At 18.2% G+C, this 19883-nt stretch overlaps 6 protein-coding genes and 3 non-coding genes across 9 annotated transcripts; 5 read left to right on the top strand and 4 right to left on the bottom strand.

Annotated features, from left to right (window-relative positions):
- Nucleotides 1-1699: 1699 nt before the first annotated feature.
- Nucleotides 1700-2966, top strand: PRELSG_0907300 (conserved Plasmodium protein, unknown function; the record flags this gene model as incomplete). The annotated part of the gene is made up of 4 exons (XM_028676495.1): nt 1700-1739; nt 1989-2055; nt 2224-2296; nt 2385-2966. The coding sequence occupies 4 exons, from the start codon at nt 1700-1702 to the stop codon at nt 2964-2966; spliced, it is 762 nt and encodes a 253-aa protein (XP_028532978.1).
- Nucleotides 2967-3587: 621 nt separating this feature from the next.
- Nucleotides 3588-7713, bottom strand: PRPF6 (pre-mRNA-processing factor 6, putative; the record flags this gene model as incomplete). The annotated part of the gene is made up of 2 exons (XM_028676494.1): nt 3588-4327; nt 4395-7713. 2 exons carry the CDS (start codon nt 7711-7713, stop codon nt 3588-3590), a joined length of 4059 nt encoding a protein of 1352 aa, XP_028532977.1.
- A 1699-nt stretch (nt 7714-9412) lies between these two features.
- PRELSG_0907100 (conserved Plasmodium protein, unknown function) lies at nt 9413-11146 on the bottom strand (the record flags this gene model as incomplete). Its single annotated transcript, XM_028676493.1, has 1 exon — nt 9413-11146. The coding sequence occupies one exon, from the start codon at nt 11144-11146 to the stop codon at nt 9413-9415; it is 1734 nt and encodes a 577-aa protein (XP_028532976.1).
- A 1301-nt stretch (nt 11147-12447) lies between these two features.
- On the bottom strand, nt 12448-12982 carry PRELSG_0907000 (conserved Plasmodium protein, unknown function; the record flags this gene model as incomplete). Its single annotated transcript, XM_028676492.1, has 2 exons — nt 12448-12666; nt 12953-12982. 2 exons carry the CDS (start codon nt 12980-12982, stop codon nt 12448-12450), a joined length of 249 nt encoding a protein of 82 aa, XP_028532975.1.
- A 514-nt stretch (nt 12983-13496) lies between these two features.
- On the bottom strand, nt 13497-14163 carry RPL36 (60S ribosomal protein L36, putative; the record flags this gene model as incomplete). The annotated part of the gene is made up of 2 exons (XM_028676491.1): nt 13497-13792; nt 14121-14163. The coding sequence occupies 2 exons, from the start codon at nt 14161-14163 to the stop codon at nt 13497-13499; spliced, it is 339 nt and encodes a 112-aa protein (XP_028532974.1).
- A 1042-nt stretch (nt 14164-15205) lies between these two features.
- PRELSG_0906800 lies at nt 15206-15281 on the top strand. Its single transcript, XR_003699266.1, has one exon. It is a non-coding gene; the product is annotated as a small nucleolar RNA SNORD27 (small nucleolar RNA).
- Nucleotides 15282-17033: 1752 nt separating this feature from the next.
- PRELSG_0906500 (U3/U14 snoRNA-associated small subunit rRNA processing protein, putative) lies at nt 17034-19587 on the top strand (the record flags this gene model as incomplete). The annotated part of the gene is made up of 6 exons (XM_028676489.1): nt 17034-17489; nt 17869-18240; nt 18521-18691; nt 18807-18912; nt 19216-19332; nt 19544-19587. The coding sequence occupies 6 exons, from the start codon at nt 17034-17036 to the stop codon at nt 19585-19587; spliced, it is 1266 nt and encodes a 421-aa protein (XP_028532973.1).
- On the top strand, nt 18334-18403 carry PRELSG_0906700. The gene has a single exon (XR_003699265.1). It is a non-coding gene; the product is annotated as a small nucleolar RNA snoR10 (small nucleolar RNA).
- Nucleotides 18969-19053, top strand: PRELSG_0906600. The gene has a single exon (XR_003699264.1). It is a non-coding gene; the product is annotated as a small nucleolar RNA snoR09 (small nucleolar RNA).
- Nucleotides 19588-19883: the final 296 nt, after the last annotated feature.

Genomic DNA, 19883 nt, shown 5'->3' with positions numbered 1-19883 from the left:
TTAATTATTCCTAATATTTTTATATAAATTCTATAGGATATATATATATATATATTTTTTTTTAATTTTTTTTTCTCAAACTGGAATTCTTTGAATCGTTATCAACGTTGATTCTCTTCAGATATAAAAATATAAAGAATATAAGAAAAAAAAAAAAAAGAAAATTTAAAATCTTTCCACAACTAATTTTACGTAAAAATTAAGTCTTTCTTCTGAGAACATCCATTTTTTGAAATAAAAGACTTTTCATACGATTTTTTTTGCATTAAACTCATGTATTCGTATTCAGCAGGTTTTTTACTTTAATATTTTTTTTTTTTTTTTTTTTGTTACATAATTTGGGAATAAGCATAAAAAGTATTAAAAATAAATAAAAAAAAAAACAATAAAATGAAAAAAAAAATAATGTAAAAATTCACAAGTAATAATTGTATTTATTTTTCATATTATTATTTTGATTTTTTATTAGAAACATTGAATATGTTTTATTATTTAAAAATTAAAGTTTATTATATAAAAAAAAATATCATTTTGATATATTTTTTTTTTTTTTTAAACGTTTTTGTTTATGTTAGTATAAAAAATATTTAAAAATTTTTTAAGTAAAATATATACATACGTATATATAAAAATTATATATATAATATAATGTTCATATATATTAATGTATGCATATAATTTTTCTTAATATAAGTTAAAATTTTAACTTTAAATACAATTTTATATTTCTGTATAATCTTATGTAAAATAGCATTTTTTGCTTTATTTTAAAAGATACCTATTATTTTACAATTTTCTATTATTTTATTTTAATTTATTTTTTTTTTTTTTTTTATGCACTTCATATTGAACAAAATATTAGCCTAGATAAAAAAAAAAAAAAATACCATCTATTATTTAAACTAGTGTTAAAAGTTGCAATATTTTGTTTATTCTATTTTATTATTATTATTATCTTATTTTATTATTTTTTTTTTTAATTTTAATAAAATAAAAAAAGTTTGTTAATTATTATATTTCTTAAAAATATGGTTAATAATTTTTAAATAAAAAATTTAAACTTTTTAAATTGTTGAATAAATTAAGGGAGTTATACTTTGTATACATACTATTTTTTTTTTAAGTATAGAAATATGTAAAAGAAAGTATAAATTGTATATATTTTATTAGAAGAATTAAGTTTCATTCTTTTTAAATGAAATATACTTAATATTTAAGAAAATTTATATATTCTTTAAAACTTATTCATTATAACTTAAAATTTATTTAAATAAGGGATCTTCAAAAAAAAAAAATTAAAAGCAGGGATAACTCATAAATATATAAAATAGAAGTAATATATTTTTATAGGTTCATACATAAATATATTTAAAAAAAAAAAAAGAGAAAAAGAAAAAGAAAAAGAAAAAAAATGGGAAAGAAAGATATTTAAAGTAAACTCAAAATGAAAAATAATAAAATCAACATCAATATTTATCTATGAAATTAATACTTTTTTCATAAATCTACCAATTAGATTTTCAATTTAAAACAAGAATTGACTTATAGAAATGCGTTCTATTATTTTATAGTATTTTACTATATTTAAAACAAATTGAAAAATTTAATATTTTTAATGAACATTGACATCATTTTTTTATATAATTTAAGAAAGAAAATAAATTTTTAAGTACTAAAAAATTAATTTTAACCTTAAATTATGTCGAAAAAATATTATGAAAAATTGCTAAGTGATATTCGTAAGTTTTATATGAAAAAAAAATGAAATTGAAAACATATTTTTCTTTTTGTACAATTAATGAATAAGAATGAATTTATTATTAGACTATTTATTAAAATTGCTATACAACCTTTTTTTTTTTGTTTTTGTCACATATTGTATTTTCTAATAATAGAAATCTTTAATTAAAATTTATATAGATAGTTAATATTGTGTAAATTTTAATATTTAAATGTTTATTTTATTTTTTTTTTTTACCATTATTTAGAAAATCAGTCAAAACCAGTAGAATCAAAATTCGGATCTTATATTCTTAAAAAATTTGGATGGGAAATGTAAATGAAATAAAATAAGAAGATAACAAAGAAAGAATAAAGAATTCATATTTATGTTATTACTTTTTGATTATATAGATATTATTTTTTAAATGTCATGAACACTATATTTATCTAAAAATATAAAACATTTAATTTTTTTTAATTCATTTTCTTTTTTTTCTTAAGAGGAAAGGGATTAGGTAAGCACGAAAATGGAGAAGTTGACATAATGAAAATAAAAAAATACGGAGAACATGGGGTAATTTAAAAAAAAATAAACTTGAAATTATTAAATTTTCTATTTATAAATATACAATAATATGTTAAATTTTTTATTTTGAGCACAGCTAGGTTATAAAGAACATGAAGAAAAAGAGAATGAAAAATGGTGGGAGAATATGTACAATAAGTGTGCCCAAAATATTAAGGAAGTAAGTCATAATAGAAATTCTAATAATAATAAAGATAATTTATCTTCAACAAATGATATTAAGTTACAAAATGATAAAAATGAAAATATAAAATATTCAATCTTTATAAAAAAGGACAATTCTATAATATCTACCAGTAACAACCAAGAATCAATAATATGTAATTTAGAGAAAACAAAATTGTCTGTTATTGATGATGAAAGAAAAAAAAAAAAAAAAAAAATTAAAATAAAAGATAGAGAAGTTAATAAAAAAAGAAATAGAAAAATTATAGATGAACATAATACAAAAAATACGAAAAAATTAAAAGAATCAGATAGCATAGTAAATGATAAAAAAAAAATGATTACAAAGAAAGAAAAAGAGATAAATAAAGAATTAAATAATACAGAAAGTTTAACAAACAAAAAAAAAAAGAAAATTAAAAAAAGAAAAAATAATAAAGATAAAAAAGGAAAAAAATCAAAGACAGAAAAAAAGAAGAAAAAGAAAAATTGACTAATGGTATGTAGTATTAAAATTTTATTATAAAAAACTAAGATGTAGGAATATAATAAAGATAGCTTATTTTGTCACATATTCAGAAAAAAAAACTGTTTAAGATTTATTTGCACTCCTTTTGAAACAAAAATAGGTTAAATAAGAAAATAAAATATATAAAATTTAGTTGTTAAAATATAAAATCATTTATATCTATATTTATGATAAATAGTAAAAATATATTTTTTTTAATATTTTCCTTTGTAATCAGAATTTGTCTAAAATTTAAGTTATACATGCTATAATATATTTTACAAATTTTTCAAATTTATAAAAAAATTAACGTTTTTTTAAAGTTTAAACGATAGAAAAAAAAAAAGAAAAAGAAAAGTATACATATATACTAATATTCTTTTTAATTTTAAATTAAAAGGAAAGCGCATTCATTTGCTCTTGTTATAACTTGATTTGATAAAACAAAAAAATTAAAAAAAAAAGTAAATTATTAATAAATAAATGTAAAAAAGGTTTTTAAACAATTACAACAAAAAAAAAAAAAAAAATAAAATAAAATAAAATATAAAGTTCTTCATTTAAAAATATATGCATTCTTTATAGAAAAAAATATTATGATTTAACTTATTTTTTTTTTCTTTTGTCTGATTGATTAAATTCCGATGTGTAACTTTTCTCCTTTCTTTTGTTGTTATTTTTTTCATTACGCTTATATTTATTTTCTTGTTCTTTTAAATCTTTTTCTCCTTTTTTTAATATATAGTTCTTATCTTTTTCATCCACTTCTTTTTTATCTTTATCTTTTGTATATATTTTCTTTTTATTTTTATCTTTTATGTCTATTTTTTCTTTATCTTCGTCTTTTATATCTATTTTTTCCTTTTCTTTTTCTTTATCTTCGTCTTTTGTATATATTTTTTCCTTTTCTTTTTCTTTATCTTCGTCTTTTGTATATATTTTTTCCTTTTCTTTTTCTTTATCTTCGTCTTTTGTATCTATTTTTTCCTTTTCTTTTTCTTTATCTTCGTCTTTTATATCTATTTTTTCCTTTTCTTTTTCTTTATCTTCGTCTTTTATATCTATTTTTTCCTTTTCTTTTTCTTTATCTTTGATATATACTTTGAAATATTTTTCATCACTATCACTATTTTTTATTTCTTTTCCTTCACTTTCTCTTTGTTTCATTCCCAAATTTGTACCTATTTGGCTATTTACATTTTCATCAGTAATAATTTCCCATATATTTTCCGAAATTTTTTTTTTTAGAACATCTGGAAATAATTCCTTGATATATTTATATAACTTTTGAGGATATTTTAATCTCCAGTTCTCAACTCTTTTTGTAATTTTATTCCACATATAACCTAAAAAAAAAAGTTACATATACATGTAGATAAATACAAATAAATATGTGTATATATATAATTATACCTCTATTTGGTTCTGCTTTTATGCATTTATTTATTATATCTTTTTGATTAATTTCATTTTGTTGATCAATTTCAAAAGCCAAAAAGGTAGCCCATCCATCTCCAAAATATGGATTTAAAGTAATAACTCTATAAAACCATTTCCTAGCTTTATGAATTTTAAAGTTAAACCAAAATAATTTAGCTACTGTCAAAACAACATAAGCATTATTTCCACAATTATTAAAGGCACTAACAGATTTACTATTTTGTAAATTTTTATTTTCTAATTCTATAGCTTTTGCCCATAATATGCCTGAAGAAGGGCATTCTTTTAATGCTTCAGATATAATTGGGTTCATATTTTTATTATTACAACATAATTCTATTTCAATTAATTTTAACCACAATAAATCATAATTTTCAATAACCTTAACATATGCACTTCTTGTTGTATTTTTTTCTAAATCGGTTTTATTATTTGATATATTATTAGTGGAATTAGGATTTTTTATATCATCCAAATTTTTACTTAATTCTTCTTCAAAAGTTAAATCACTAGTTTCAATTATTTCTTTGTTTTTCAAAACATGATTATTATTACTTAAAGAATGCAAATATTTTATTTTAATTTTTGCTTTTTCAACTAAAGCTCTAGCAGAAGTATAATTCTTTTTTTCAATTTGTAAATCAATAGCACAAATCCATAAATTAATTGATGATGCACAATATTTCAATCCCTGTTCATAAATTTTTTGAGCATTTAAATAAGAATTTTCATTATATGTGTCTTGGTCTATTTTTTTATCTAAATATTTGTTTATATCAATTTCTTCATTTGTATTATTATTACTATTATTAACACTATTCACAAATTTATTTTCATCTTCCACACTATTTTCTTTATTAAATTTATCAAATTCCAATTCAATTTGTCCTGCAATCATATATAATTTATCGAAATACTTGTGAATTTTTAATGCTTCATATACAAGATACTTTGCTTCCTTGTAATTTCTTAATAATCTCTCTAATTGAACAGATTGCATCCAAATTTTGGGTGTATTACACTGAACTCTAGATTTTTTTAATAAAAATCTTGCTCTATCAAATTCATTATTTTCTCTTTCTAATTTAATTGCAGCTAATGATATAACCTCTGTGTTTTGATTATGTATAAATGATTCAGCTAAAATTTCTCTCGCTTTATCTATCTCATTATTTAACCATTTTTGTTTTGCTAGCATTAGCCATAAAACACTTGAGTGAGGGCAATTGTGCACAGCCCTCTGTAGAACTTCATCCACACTTTCCTTTTTTCCATATTTCAATTCGAGATTAGCTAGGGCTAGCCATAAAGATTTTTTTGTTTTAAATATTTTTAATGCTTCATTATATAAGACCCTAGCAGTATGAAATGATTTATTATTAATACAATTTTGAGCATCTTGTTTATATATACTTTTTTTATTTAACGTTTCCACACCTATATTCATTGTGTTCCTTATAATGCTTTCACATGTATGAGGAAAATTTGATTTTTCACATTCTTCAGCAAATTTTATCCATTTATCTCTTTCAAAAATGACATTTTTGGAAGACAAATTTTCAATACATCTTTTAATAATGGTGTCTACCATATTAATATTACCTTGTTTTTCTTCTAACTTAGATGCATTAATCCATATTTCTGCGCTAGTGGGAATTTTCTTTCTTGCTTCATTTAAAACCTTTTGAGCTTCATTATAATTACATAGTCTAGCTAAAGCAATCCACATTTCAATACATTGAGGAATACATTCTACTGCTCTTTTTAGCAAAATATATGCATTGTTTTCATTTTCTAAGGATATAGCTTCTTTCCATAAACGTACCGAATTAGGTATACATTCTATTGCTTTTCGTAAAACCTTTCTTTTATCATCGGTGTTTTTTTCTTTTTTGCATGCTTCTAGCCACAACTTTACTGATGTTGGTATATGTTTAATAGCTTTCGCCAAAATGATCTTTGCTTCACTGACTTTATCCTCTAACCTCACTGCTTCTAACCACACATCTTCATTTTTAGAGCATTCAATACATCCTTTCATAATTATTTCTTTTGCTTTATCTTTTCTTTGAGACAACTCTTCAACACGAGCTGCTGCAATCCATCCTGGTCCATGTTTAGGATTTGTGCTAATAACTGATTTTAATAATGATCTAGCTTTATTAATATCAGCTACATCTGCATCATTTATTAAACTCTTAGCATTTAAATTTGTTAAATAACCTTTAGGATCTATGACTGTTTGCCCTTCTACATTATCAATAAGCTCATCTAGTTTAACTGACAATACTGTTCCCCTAGCTTCTCCCAAATCATTTAATGATAATTTATTCACATTATTCAGTAGTGGAGTATTATAACCACTAATATTTGATGCATTTAATGGAGTGTTATAACCAGATAAAGTAAAAGGAGTATTTAAGCCACTATAAACCATATTGTTTTTTAAAGGGTTCCTATTATATAAGGGGGTTTCATATCCTAACGTTGCAGAACTTTTCATAAAAGGAGTTTGGAACCCTAATCCTATCGGAGTCTGAGCTCCTAATGGAGTACGTAATCCTAATGGCGTTTGTAATCCTAAAGGTGTTTTATATCCTAAGCCAAGAGGTGTTTTTAATCCACTAGAAGAATTATTATAATTTAAATGAGCATTAGATTCGTTAATTCGACTTATTATTAAAGAATCTGGTGGTGGTAAATAATTTTTTGGTGCCTTTTTTTGTTTTTGTTTTGAGGAATATTGAAAAACGCTTGGTATGGATTCCCATTCTTCAAGAGTTACATTTGCCAAATTTTTTTTTAAGTCACTAAATTGCTCTTGAATAGTTGGCTTTTGAGCTCTCATTTTTGAAATTTCTTCTTTTAACTTATTTTCTCTTCTACTCTTTCTTCTTATATCCATACGCGCATCTATATTTTCATAAATTTCATCTGCTTCTTTATCTTCTTCATCATATTCTGTATCTTTAAATAAAGATTCGGAATAACCGTGAAATTCATCATAATTAAAATCAGAATAATCATTTTTATCTTTATCATCTGTTGTGTCATCTCTACTAACCCCTCCTGAAAAACCTGTTACTCCTCTTCCTTTTCCAGGAATATAACCAACTGGTGGTTTGCCAAAAGGCTCAATTTTTATTGGATTAAAATTATACATTTCATTTTTATTATTTTTGATATCACTTTTTAGTGCCGAAAAATTTATTGATTCATCCTTTTTTATATTTAATGGATCACTTTTTAAAATTCCATTTCCTAAGTAATCTTTATTTATGTTATCATACATATCTTTTTTTTTTAAAAAAAAATAAAAAACGATTCATAAAAAAAATTTATTAAGCTACTATATCTATGACTGATTATATTTTATTTTTATTTATTCATATAATTATTTTTTTCTTTTTTTTTTTAAAAAAAAAACAAAATAAATGTTTTTTTTAGTAATATATTTATTTTATATTAATACTTTTATTTAAAACTTTTACATGTTTACAAAATTTATCTTAATTTTTTCAAAGCTTTTTACCTGCATATATTTTATATTCTTTTAATAAATTTATTCCAAACTTCTATCTTCATGTATGATTTATTTTGACTCAGAATATTTGTTAAAATTATCCTTATTATTATTAACTTTTTCTTATATATATATACTATATTTTGTTTTTTTATTTATAGCTATTATATACCATTTTATTTTATATTTTATTCGCTTCTTTTTTTTTTTTTCTTTTTCCTTCTTATTTGCACTAATTTAATTTTTTAGAAGTGTATATAATTATATATAATTCAGCATAAATTTACTGAATAATACTATGCTAATTCATCTATATTCTTTATTTATTTATCTAATTTATAATTCTAAATCTAAGTTTTTTGTAATTGAATGAAACGTTTTAGTAAAGTCATAAAAAAATTAACAAAAATTTAACAAATGTTATTTGTTTCAACATATAAATTCATTATGTATACTAAAATATATGAAAAAATAGAAGTAATATTTTATAGGAATTATATAAAAGATTCGTATTTATATTTTTTATAAGAATATTAATGTACTTCCATAAAAAAAAGAATTTTAAAATTTTGGAATAAATTAAAATACTATAAAAGTGTAACTATTAATGGATTACAATAATTTAAATAACTGTTTTAAATTACATTAAAAATTAAGAATAAAAAACACGAAAAATATTAAATTTTTTAAAATTCTTTTTTCTTTTTTTCTCTTAATTTATAGGAAAACTTGCAACTTGTATTAACGTAATATTCTATTCTACAAAAAAAAAAATTAAAATATATATTTTTAAAAAGAATTTTATATTTTTTTATCATTTAAAATGATTAATTTACTTATATTTTTATGATAAAATAATTGAATTGTTTTCATCTTTTTTTTTTTTTTTTTTTTGTTAAAATATTTTAGTTTTAACTTTTTAATTTTCATAAAATATTTGAATAATTATTTTATGTGTATAGTTATAATTTTCCTAAAAAGTTTAAGTAATACACTTTTTAAAAAAAAAAATAATAAAAAAACGTATTTATTTTCTTTTTATTTTTGAACACAAAAATTATAAATTTTTTCTCTTACCATACATAAAAAAATAAGGAAAAGTCTGGAAGCAACAAAAATGAAAACGTTCACATATTAATAAAAAAAAATAATAAAAAATAATAAAATAAGATAAATATTTAAAAATAAAAAAAGAAATAATATAAAGCATAATATATTTTTAGTTAAATATTTATTTTTATGTAATTATAAAAAAAAAGATGATGCATTATTTTTTTTGCAAAATTTAATTCTAGTATAATTAAAGGAAAAATCTTAATAATATGGTCCATTACAATTATAAGGAATAAGTCTGTTAAAAATTAATAAAATCAGTGGATATAGATGATAATATAAGTTTTAACATATAAACATAAATAATTTAAATTTCACAATATTTCTTTTGATTTTGTATAATATGAATTTTTTTTTAAATAAATTTTAGTGAATTATTAAAAATATCAATATTTCTTCGTTTAATTTTTAAGAAATAATATTCTTGAAAACATATAAAAAACCTATAAATTATATTAGTTGGTTTGAAATTATATGTTAGTAAAATGAAACCACTTGAAAAAATTAAGAAACGTAATATTCTAGATACATAGGGATAAAAAAATATATTGAGAACACATAATAATAAAGTTAAAATCACTAAAAAGTAACCAAATTTTCTTAAAATATAAAAAAATACTTCAGATGATTTAGTGATACAAAATAAAATATAATGAATATATTTTATATTGTTTATAACATCATCATCAATTGCACTAGATATAAATGTTTTAATAATAGTTAAGTTATTTTCTTCATCTATATCTTCACCTGTGCAATTATTAAAACTATCATTGTCAGAATCATCTTCATTGTCACTTCTATTATCTTTATCATTTTTTTTATTTCTATTATTATCGCTGTAATAAGCTGAAACTGAACTTTCTTCATTTGAGTTATCGGAATCAGTGCTACTTCCATCTTTTGAAGAAGAAGTATTGCTTGTTATATCATCTGTTAAATTATTTTCTTTTGAATGTTCTTTATCTTGAATATTTTGATAAAATTTTCTTTCTGATTTCTTCAAATAAGTAGAAGAGTCGCACTTTTTTTTTTTTTTTTTTTTTTCTTCAAAAATGCTAAAATTTTTGGATTTCAACTTATCGCTTTCTTTAATAATACAAACTAGAATAAAGAAAATTAAACTTAAAGCAACTAAAAAAAAGGAGAAAAAAAATTTTGAGAAAATAAAAGAGAAACAGAAAAAAAAAACAAAAAATATTGAATAAAAAGGAGTTTTCCATGAAGCAAAATTATATATAATAGAGAAAAAAGGAATCCAAATAGTATCAATATTTAGTTTAATACTTTTTATTTCTTCATATAATTCATTTACATTTAAATCTTTTTCTAATATTTCATTATTTTTAAATATATGTCTATAATTTAATGAAGTTATTGTATTCATTTGTAAAATTGAATTACTACAATTACTTTTGTTAACTAATTTTGCAAAAATACGGACATTATAATCATTCGTATCATTTTTTAAAATGACTTTACTATTCATGTAACTGCTACTTTCACTTGCATTACTTTTTTTTTTTTTGCTAGATTCTTCTCCTAATTTGTTTTTATAAATATAAGGATCTGTCAATATAGCAACTTTGTCAACATATTTAATAATTATATCATATTTTTTTGACAACTCTAAATCACAAACGTTAATAAAAGCACTCCCAATATATTCATCTTCTACTATGCCTTCTGTTTCATCCATATCATATAATTGAATTTCAATTTTACTTTTAATATAATGAATTTGTAACTCTAGTTTTTCATCCCATATATTTAATGAATTATCTAAAATTTTCGTTCTATAGACTTCTGCATTATCTAATAAAATTTTTAAATAAGGATACATCAAATCATTATCTTTATTTGATCTATACGTACTTATTCTGTTTAAGTATCCATATAATAATAATCGCAAGACTAAAAACCCTTTTGTTTTTTTGGGATTGAATGAATCACTAGGGTTAATTAAACTTTGCCACCATCTATAATTTTTTAAGTTGTCATTTTTTACATTTATTATATATAAGCCATTCTTTAGTATTAAACTTTTTGAAAAAAGTGATATTTTCTCATTATTTCTTGTGTGTACCATTTCATTAAGTTTATTAAAATTTCTTTTTCTTTTTAAGAAATTTTGAAACACATATTTATTTTTAATATTACTTTGATATTAATTTTTTTTTTTTTTATGGATCAACTTTATTTTTTTTTTTTTTTGTTTTTTTCAAACATTATATCAGTTTTAGCTTTATGCTATTTTACGTTAAATAGAAAAAAAAAAAAAATGTACAACAAATAATATTTATTTCTTTTTATATAATTATATTTATAATGAAAGTTTTATAAATAACTTAAGCTTTTTTATTTCATATATTTTTTAATTTATTTTATTTTTATCTTTATTTTTTTTTAATACGTGCATCTGTTGATTGTGTGTAGATATATTTTTATTCTATGAAAATTAATTTAAAAAGTAAAAAGAAAATAAAGAAATGCAAACACTACACTCATAAAATTTAGTTTGCTACATATATATAAGACCCCACAATCATTCTCAGAGATTTTAAAACGTTTATAGCAATAAAAAAAAAAAAAAATTAATAGATTTATATAAAAAAATTATAAATTTTATTTTTATTTCTTTTATTATTATTTATATCATTCTTGTGTTTTTTTTTTTTTTTCTATGTTCCTTCTGCTTTTATCTTTTTTATAATTTTGAATAATTCTTTTTTAATAAAGTATAAAGTGGAAAAATAATAATGTCAATAAAAAAGAAGGCATATCAAACACTAAGAATATTTTGACATTTTTATATTATTATAATTCTTTATGAAATAAAAAAAGAAAAATAATTCTTAATATTTACTTGAATATAATTCAAATAAAAAAAAAAGTTTTTAAAATAACCTTTGAAAAAAACTTTTATTATGAAAAATACTTTTGGGTATTAAAAAAAAAAAAAGTACAAAAAGGTAAGAATTTTATGATAAGGTGAAAATCTCATAAATTTTGAAATATATTTTCGATATCACAACACCATGTTTATATTCATTAATAAAGTTATTTTAAGAGATATTATTTCTTATATTTTAATTAGCAATTTATGAAATACATTAAAAAAATGGAGGAAGTAAGAAAGAGGGGAAAAAAGCAAATACTTACTGTAATTTAGGAATTACTTAAAATATTGTCTTAATATTTAATGAATACAATTAATAAATATATTAAAGCTTAAAAAAAAAAGAATAATGTTCTCATTTAAATAATTTAGTTTCTTATATAAATACAACACCATCAACAACGATTATGTGTTAATGTTTTCTAAAAAACTAATATCTATTCTTTTTAGTTTAAAATTAAAAAAAAAAAAAAACTACAATAATTTTTTTTTTATTTGTCTTTATGATAGTTGAATTCCTTTTTATATTTTTTATTTTTTTTTTCTTCTTCTAAAATTTCTCTCACATTTTTATCACTTTCAGTAATTTGAATTTTGTTTGTGTTAATATCTCTTTCTTTTTTTTTCGCTTGATAAATTCCCCATTCTTGGATAACAAATCTTTTTAAATAAAGAAAATAAATTATTCCCAAAACACCAAAAGAAAATTTCTGAAATAGGAAAAAAAAAAATAAAATAAAAAAAATATAAATGAAATATTATAGTGATGAAATATTTTTTGTAATATAGAAACAGAACTACATTTATTGCAAGAATTATTTTTCTTTTTCTATTTTTTTTTATATAAGAATAAAAATAAATAATTTATAAAAAAAGGGGAAGTTCTATTATTTTCTATAATATATATAAAATTAAATGATAGTTCAAAAAAAAAAAAAAAAAAATTACATAATAAAAACAAATTTACATATTTATTTTTTTTTTTAAATATATTACAACTCCTTTTTCCCACAGTTTATTTTTCATTTTTACGACATTTCTTAAATTGAATGTCAATTTTTTTTGTTAATTTACGTATTTTTTATTTCATAATATGGATAATTTTGTTTCATAGTAGCAGAAAATTAACTATTTATATACTTTATGAAAAAAAAAAAATTTTACAAAATTTATTTAATATTATTTTATAAAATATATATATATATATTTTTTTTTTTTTTTTATATTAAAAAAATTCTCTTTAAAAGTTTCATTCTCATTTGCATAATGAAATTAAAAAAGAATTGCAGTAAAATTTGTGTGTGTATAAAATTGTAAATTTCAAATAATAATATAAAAAAAAAAATAAGAATAAATATATAAAAAAGTAATTCATATAAAAATAGAATAATAAAAAAATATGAATATTATAAAAAAAAAAAAAAAAAAAGAAAGAAAAAAAAAGAAAAAATGAGAGATAAAATAACAGATAATGAGATGAAAAAACATTAAAATAATAAATTTATGAAAAAAAAAAAAATAAAAACAAAAATAATGACTTTTAATGCTTCTCAGCAGCTTTTCTTCTTTGTATCATAACAATTTTTTGGATTTCTTCTCTCTTTGCTTTTCCTCTTTTATGTGTTCCTAATTTTTTTTTTGCATACTTTAAGCTTCTTTTAGTTGAAGCTGATGTACCAATTTTTATTAATTCAATTAATCTTTTTTCATATGGGCTAAATCCAGTTATTTCTCTTACAACATCTTTTATAAATTCTTTTCTTTTAGATGGATGTTTTTTCTTTTTATTTATTTTTATATTTCTTTTTGTTACAATATGTCCACTATTAAAACCAACTAAAAAAAAAAAAAAAGATTTTTTTTTAATAATGATAGAAAATGCATATTTCAAATTATTAATACTTATTGTTATAAATTTATAAATATATACATATATATATATATATATATATATATATATATATATATATATCTATATTCTGTAACATTATGTATATTTATTATTATATCAAATGTATTATTCCTATATTTTAAATAGTTCGAAACATTAATATATGTTACATTTTTCTTCTAATTGAATTTCTTTTTACTTTTTTCTATGTATTTTTTTTTTTTTCCGCTTTATTTTATTTCTTTTTTTTTTTATATTTGTTGATGTAATAACCTGCTATTCCTGTTGAAGGTTTTGTTGATGATTTTCTTCCCATTTTATAAAAATCAAATAGTACTTTCTAATTTTAAGTATGAATATTAAATTGTAATTTTTAAATTATATAATTAAAACTATTTTTAAACAAATTTTGTTTCTCTTCCGTATTTATTTTATTTTTTTATTTTTTTTTGTTTTTTTTTTTGACAAAATTATTTTTCTTTTTTATATTCAATACTTTACGACACGAATAAAAAAAATAAAAAAAAATTTATTTTATATATTTTGATTTACATACATATTTTTACATGCTAAGTTAAAAAAAAAAAATATAAAGATAAAATGTTTTAGATATTTGAAAAAAGGTATATAAATTTTTTGGTTAATCTTTTCTTCATATTATTGATTTTTGAAAATAAATTTAATTTAAATTCTATTTTATGATATAATGGAATATTATAATAATTAATTATTTTAAAATTATATATATATATATATCTAATATTAGTGTTATCAGTGGTTATGTTAAATATATATTTTTTTCTGATACACTATTAATATATATTTTGCAATATAGCATAATTTATATATATACATGATATATAAAAATTTATTTTATTTAAATATTTTTTTTTTTCTACTTTTTTTTATTTAATAAATTATATAATTGTTTACTTAAATACATATATTTTAATTCAATATTTTAAAATAAACTCTAATATATAGATAACTTTTTGCTTATTCATATATGTACTGCTATTTTTTTATAACATTCTTTATTTCATAAAAGTAAAATGCTTGTTTTAAAGGATTTTGCTTTATTTATTTAAATACTATATGAAGATAATACTAATTTTTTATATAAAAAATATTTTTTTATATACTTTTTTATACTACAAGAATTTTTTTTTTGTAATTTTATTCCATCATTTTAATTTATAAAATGATATCATCAGTACATAATATATATATTTACTTTATTAATGAAATATTTATTTAAAGAAAAAAAATGCACGACATTATCAGGAAAAAACTGTTTTTTAATACTATACCGCGAATTTTATAAAAAAATTCCAGTAATGATAGTTTATTAATTTTATTTTCAATGATGAGTTATAAAATTTTTGACAAGCATATGTCTGAAATAAAATTTGATGATATTTAATATCTGAGAAAATAATATTAATAATAAAAAAAAAAATATAATAAAAACAGTTTAGATAAAATTTCATATATAAAGAATACTTAAGGTATCTATCTATCTATCTATCTATCTATCTATCTATCTATCTATCTATCTATCTATATATATCTATATATGTATATGAAAGTGAAAGTTCAGATAAAATAAGTTTTCCATATATCCTCGTATATTTTGAACCAAAAATTATTTATAAAAGAGCGTATGAAAATAAAATTAAAAAAAATATAGAAAAATGTTGCTCAAAAAAAAGGTTATTTTAATGAAAAAGAACACGTTAAAGCCTGTGTAGTAATATATTTGCAAAAGTTACAATACACGTAAGTAAGATATTTTCTTAACACACTTAAAAATAAAAATTTAAATAAATATTGAATATCCCTTTTTATACATTCCATATGTATATATATCATAAAAATGTTACCTCTTCTAAAAATTCTCATTTTTTTAAAATCCGTATTTAGTGATTATATATTAAGATAAATTTCTATTTTTATGCATACTAATTATAAGAATTTCGAATGAACAATTTTATTAAATATATATTACGAATATATTTCATATTTTTCAAACACTATTAAATAAAAATTTTTTAGATTATGCCAACCATAAAAACAACAAAATTGTATTAGGGTGTTCAAAGAATATTTTAAATAAGTGATAATTATTTATTAATGAAATAAAAATATAAATTTTATATTTAGATTTCCATAAAAAATAAAATAAAATAAAATAAAAAAATTTATACATTACATAAAAAATTCAATTATTATGCAAGTGGAAAAGTATTCAGAATAAGCATACAGTGATGTTAACTAATGGTGTGGATGAAATAAGATATTTTTATCATTATTCCTTTTCACTATATTTAAAAAATTTTATATAAAACAAATTTAACCACTTTTATTTCTATTTAAAAATTATCTATTTTTTTTTTAGTTAGTTAAAAAAAAAAAAAAAATATTTTAATTATGAACAATTCGAAATGTAAAAATAAAAATAAAAAAAAAAAATATTTTAAAATAAATAAATTTAAAAAAAAAAAATATATTTATTTTTAAAAAAAAATAAAAAATAAAAATATTTATTTATTTTATTTTAATATTTATTTATTTGTTTATTTATTTTTTTTTTTTGTACATATTTTTATTAATTTGATAATTTTTTTTTAAGAATACATAAAATACTTCTTTATTACTAAAATATATATTTTTTTTTTTTCGTTAATTGTTGTAATCAAAATTACATATATATTTAAAAGAATTAAAAAAAAATATATATACATATAAATATATAAACAATTTCTCATATATATATATGTATTTTTTTTTTTTTTTTTCAAAAATAATTTTTTGTTTTTTTAAATATAATTCTTATTTAAAAATATTACTTTTTAATTTTTAATTTTTAAATAATTAATAAATATCCTTTTTAATTTTTAAACAGCAATCTTTTAAGTTAAAGTATATTTTATAAACATTAATTATAATTATATTTTTATTTTTTCTGAATATATTATTATTAATTTAATTCAAAGTAAATATAGTTTAATTTTATATATATACATATATTATTATTATTATATTTTTTATTTACATGAAATATAATGATAAATTTTTTAAGTATATATTTTAATGTAATATATTATAGCATATTATATTAGTTATTTGATATAAACTATAAATATTAAGAGACTATATGTATTTTTATATTTATTTTTAATATAAATGACAAAAATAAAAATAAGAAAGAAAAATAAACATCTAAGAGCATTTGAAGAGGATTTAAAAAATGATATAGTAGTAAAAAATAAAATACTTAAAAAAAAGAAACAAGAAAAAAAAAAACAAAAAAAAAAAAAAATAAAGAAAAAAAATGATTTAAATAAAATATTAAATTTAGCTAATGAACAAAATGAAGAATACTTGCATCATAATATAAATGATTTAGATGAAGAAAATATTCAAGAAGCTAATAAATTCTTAGAATTTGATGATGATATTCATGAAAATTCAGATGTAAGTTTTAATGAAAGTAATAAATTAGATTCTCATAAGGATTCTTATTTTAATGAATTAGATGAATCCAATGATATTTTTCAAGAATTTGATATAAAAGCAAATGAGGAAATTTCTCGTGAAATTGAGAAAAAAGAAAAAGAAGATATGATACAAAAGGAACAAGTAATAATATATTTAAAATAAAAATAAAATAAAAAAAAAAAAAAGAAAAAGGGAAATATAAATAATAAATTCTTATTTTTATTATGAGCAATTTTAATATATATATATATATATATTTTTTTTTTTTTTTGTTTTTTTTATAAAATACAAAAAAAAAAAAAGTAAAAAAAATTGCTTAAAATAAAATTAATACAAACATCAGGGCATAATATGTTTTAATTTTTGAACAGTTTATGCAGTACAATTTTGTACACAACATTAAAAATATTATTAAAAAGAAAAAAAAATATAATATTTTTATATTTAGGATCAGATTATATATATTATATACCATTTATAATAATACAAAAATTACTTTTTTTTTTTTTTTTTTTTTTAGGGAGATAAGATAGATCCTTTAGTTGAAAAATGTTATAAAACAATAGGTGAAGATTTAGCACATTTTAAAAAAGGGAAGTTGCATAGGGCTTTCAAAATTTTGACAAAATCTCCAAGATGGTTTGAACTGTTATTATTAACAAAACCAAAAAATTGGACAACCCAAGCAACTTTTGAAGCAACAAAGTTATTTTCATCTGGATTAAAAGAAGTGGATGTTTGTAAATTTTATGAATTCATTTTACTACCTATAATTTTAGAAAACATTGATCAAAACAAAAAATTAGATTCCTTTCTTTATAAAACTTTAATAAAAGCTTTATATAAATCCAACGCATGGTTTAAGGGAATTTTGTTTCCATTATTACAAAAAGTAATTTAATAAAATATGTATATTATCTTAATTTTATGCATTTAAATAAAATATCTATATAAAAAAAAAAAATAATTATAATAAAAGAACTATTTGATATGATGATTAGTTTTGTCGGAATTATAAAAAAATGAAGACAATAGTACTGCCCCAAGCTGATAAATAGATAAACAAAATTAATATATTTTTTTTTATAATATTTAACTGTATTTATTATTCATATTTAAATTTTTATTCTCATGTAATATTTTTATAAATTTTTTATTTTTTTTAAATATAGGAATGTACAAAAAAGCAAATGATAATTATTGGAAGTATAATTCAAAAGATGAGTATATCAATAAACTCTGTTATAAATGGACTAAATCAAATTTTTAAATTTCAATGGAATTCTACTATTGGGTATTTTTTAAGCATTTTTTTTAATAAAAAATATTCTTTTCCTAAACAAGTAATAAATGGAAAAATAGAACATAAATTTTTTTTTTTAAATATCTTAAATAAATTTTACAAAGTATTTATATAATATTATTATAGCAGTGATAATACATATTATTTTTCTTTAGTTTATTGGAAACTGTGTTGAATACTTTATTAATTTTCAAAATTATCCTAATCAATTAACAGTAATTTGGCATAAAGCGTTATTAATGCTTGTTAATAATTATAAAGGTAAATATATATATATATATGTACATAAAAAAAATTTTGAGAAAAAATAATTTTTTTTTAAATGATGAAAGCAAACGCTTGGCATCTGAAAAAATTATTTTGAAGATAAAGTGTTAAACAGTTATCCCTATCTGATATAAAAAAGTTTTTTTTCTCAATAATTTTTTCTTTTTTTTAAAAGAAAATTAAATATATTTATATTTATTTATTTATTTTATTCAATTTTTATATCTTTTTTTTTTTTTCAAATCATTTATTTTAATTAGAAACATAAAAATATTTATATATTTTTTTTTTTAATAGAATTACTGGATGAAAACCAGATTGATAAATTAAAAATTTTAATCCAAAAAAAGAATCATCCTCAATTATCAAGCGAAATATTAAAACATATGTATTCGTCTTCTTCATTAATTAAAAGTAATATACATATAAAATATATATGAATCTATGAAATTATTAATTATGTAAAATAATATTGTGTTTTTTAAAAATTAAAGTTATTTTTAAGAATTAAATAAAATTTATGTTTATGATAATATATTTTTTTTATTTTAATTTTAATCAATATCAAATTCTATGAATTTATTTATATATATGTACATATTTTTTTTTTTTTTTTTTTGTATAGAAATTAAAGACATAGCATCAAACAATGAAGAAAATATTATATAATATATGAAATAAGTTTACATTAAGTTTTTTTTAATCATTACGTTATATACATTTCTGTTTTTTTATGTTTTGTTTATGTTTATATATATTGACTCAGAATATAGTTAGAAACTTAAATATTTTAAATTGTATTATTTTTATAATTTAATAACAAGAAATATATATATACACAATATAATGTACCTTTGATAAACCCTAATTTGAAATCTGTATATTCCAAAAATGATGCAGTTATTCTTTTAAAGGTAATATATAAAAAGATATAATAAAGTTAATAAGAAAAAAGAAAATATTAA

This window comes from Plasmodium relictum, assembly GCF_900005765.1.
Source record: "Plasmodium relictum strain SGS1 genome assembly, chromosome: 9".
NCBI lineage: Eukaryota > Apicomplexa > Aconoidasida > Haemosporida > Plasmodiidae > Plasmodium > Plasmodium relictum.
Note: the sequence above shows the minus strand (reverse complement) of the source record. Positions and strands in the feature narration are given on the sequence as shown.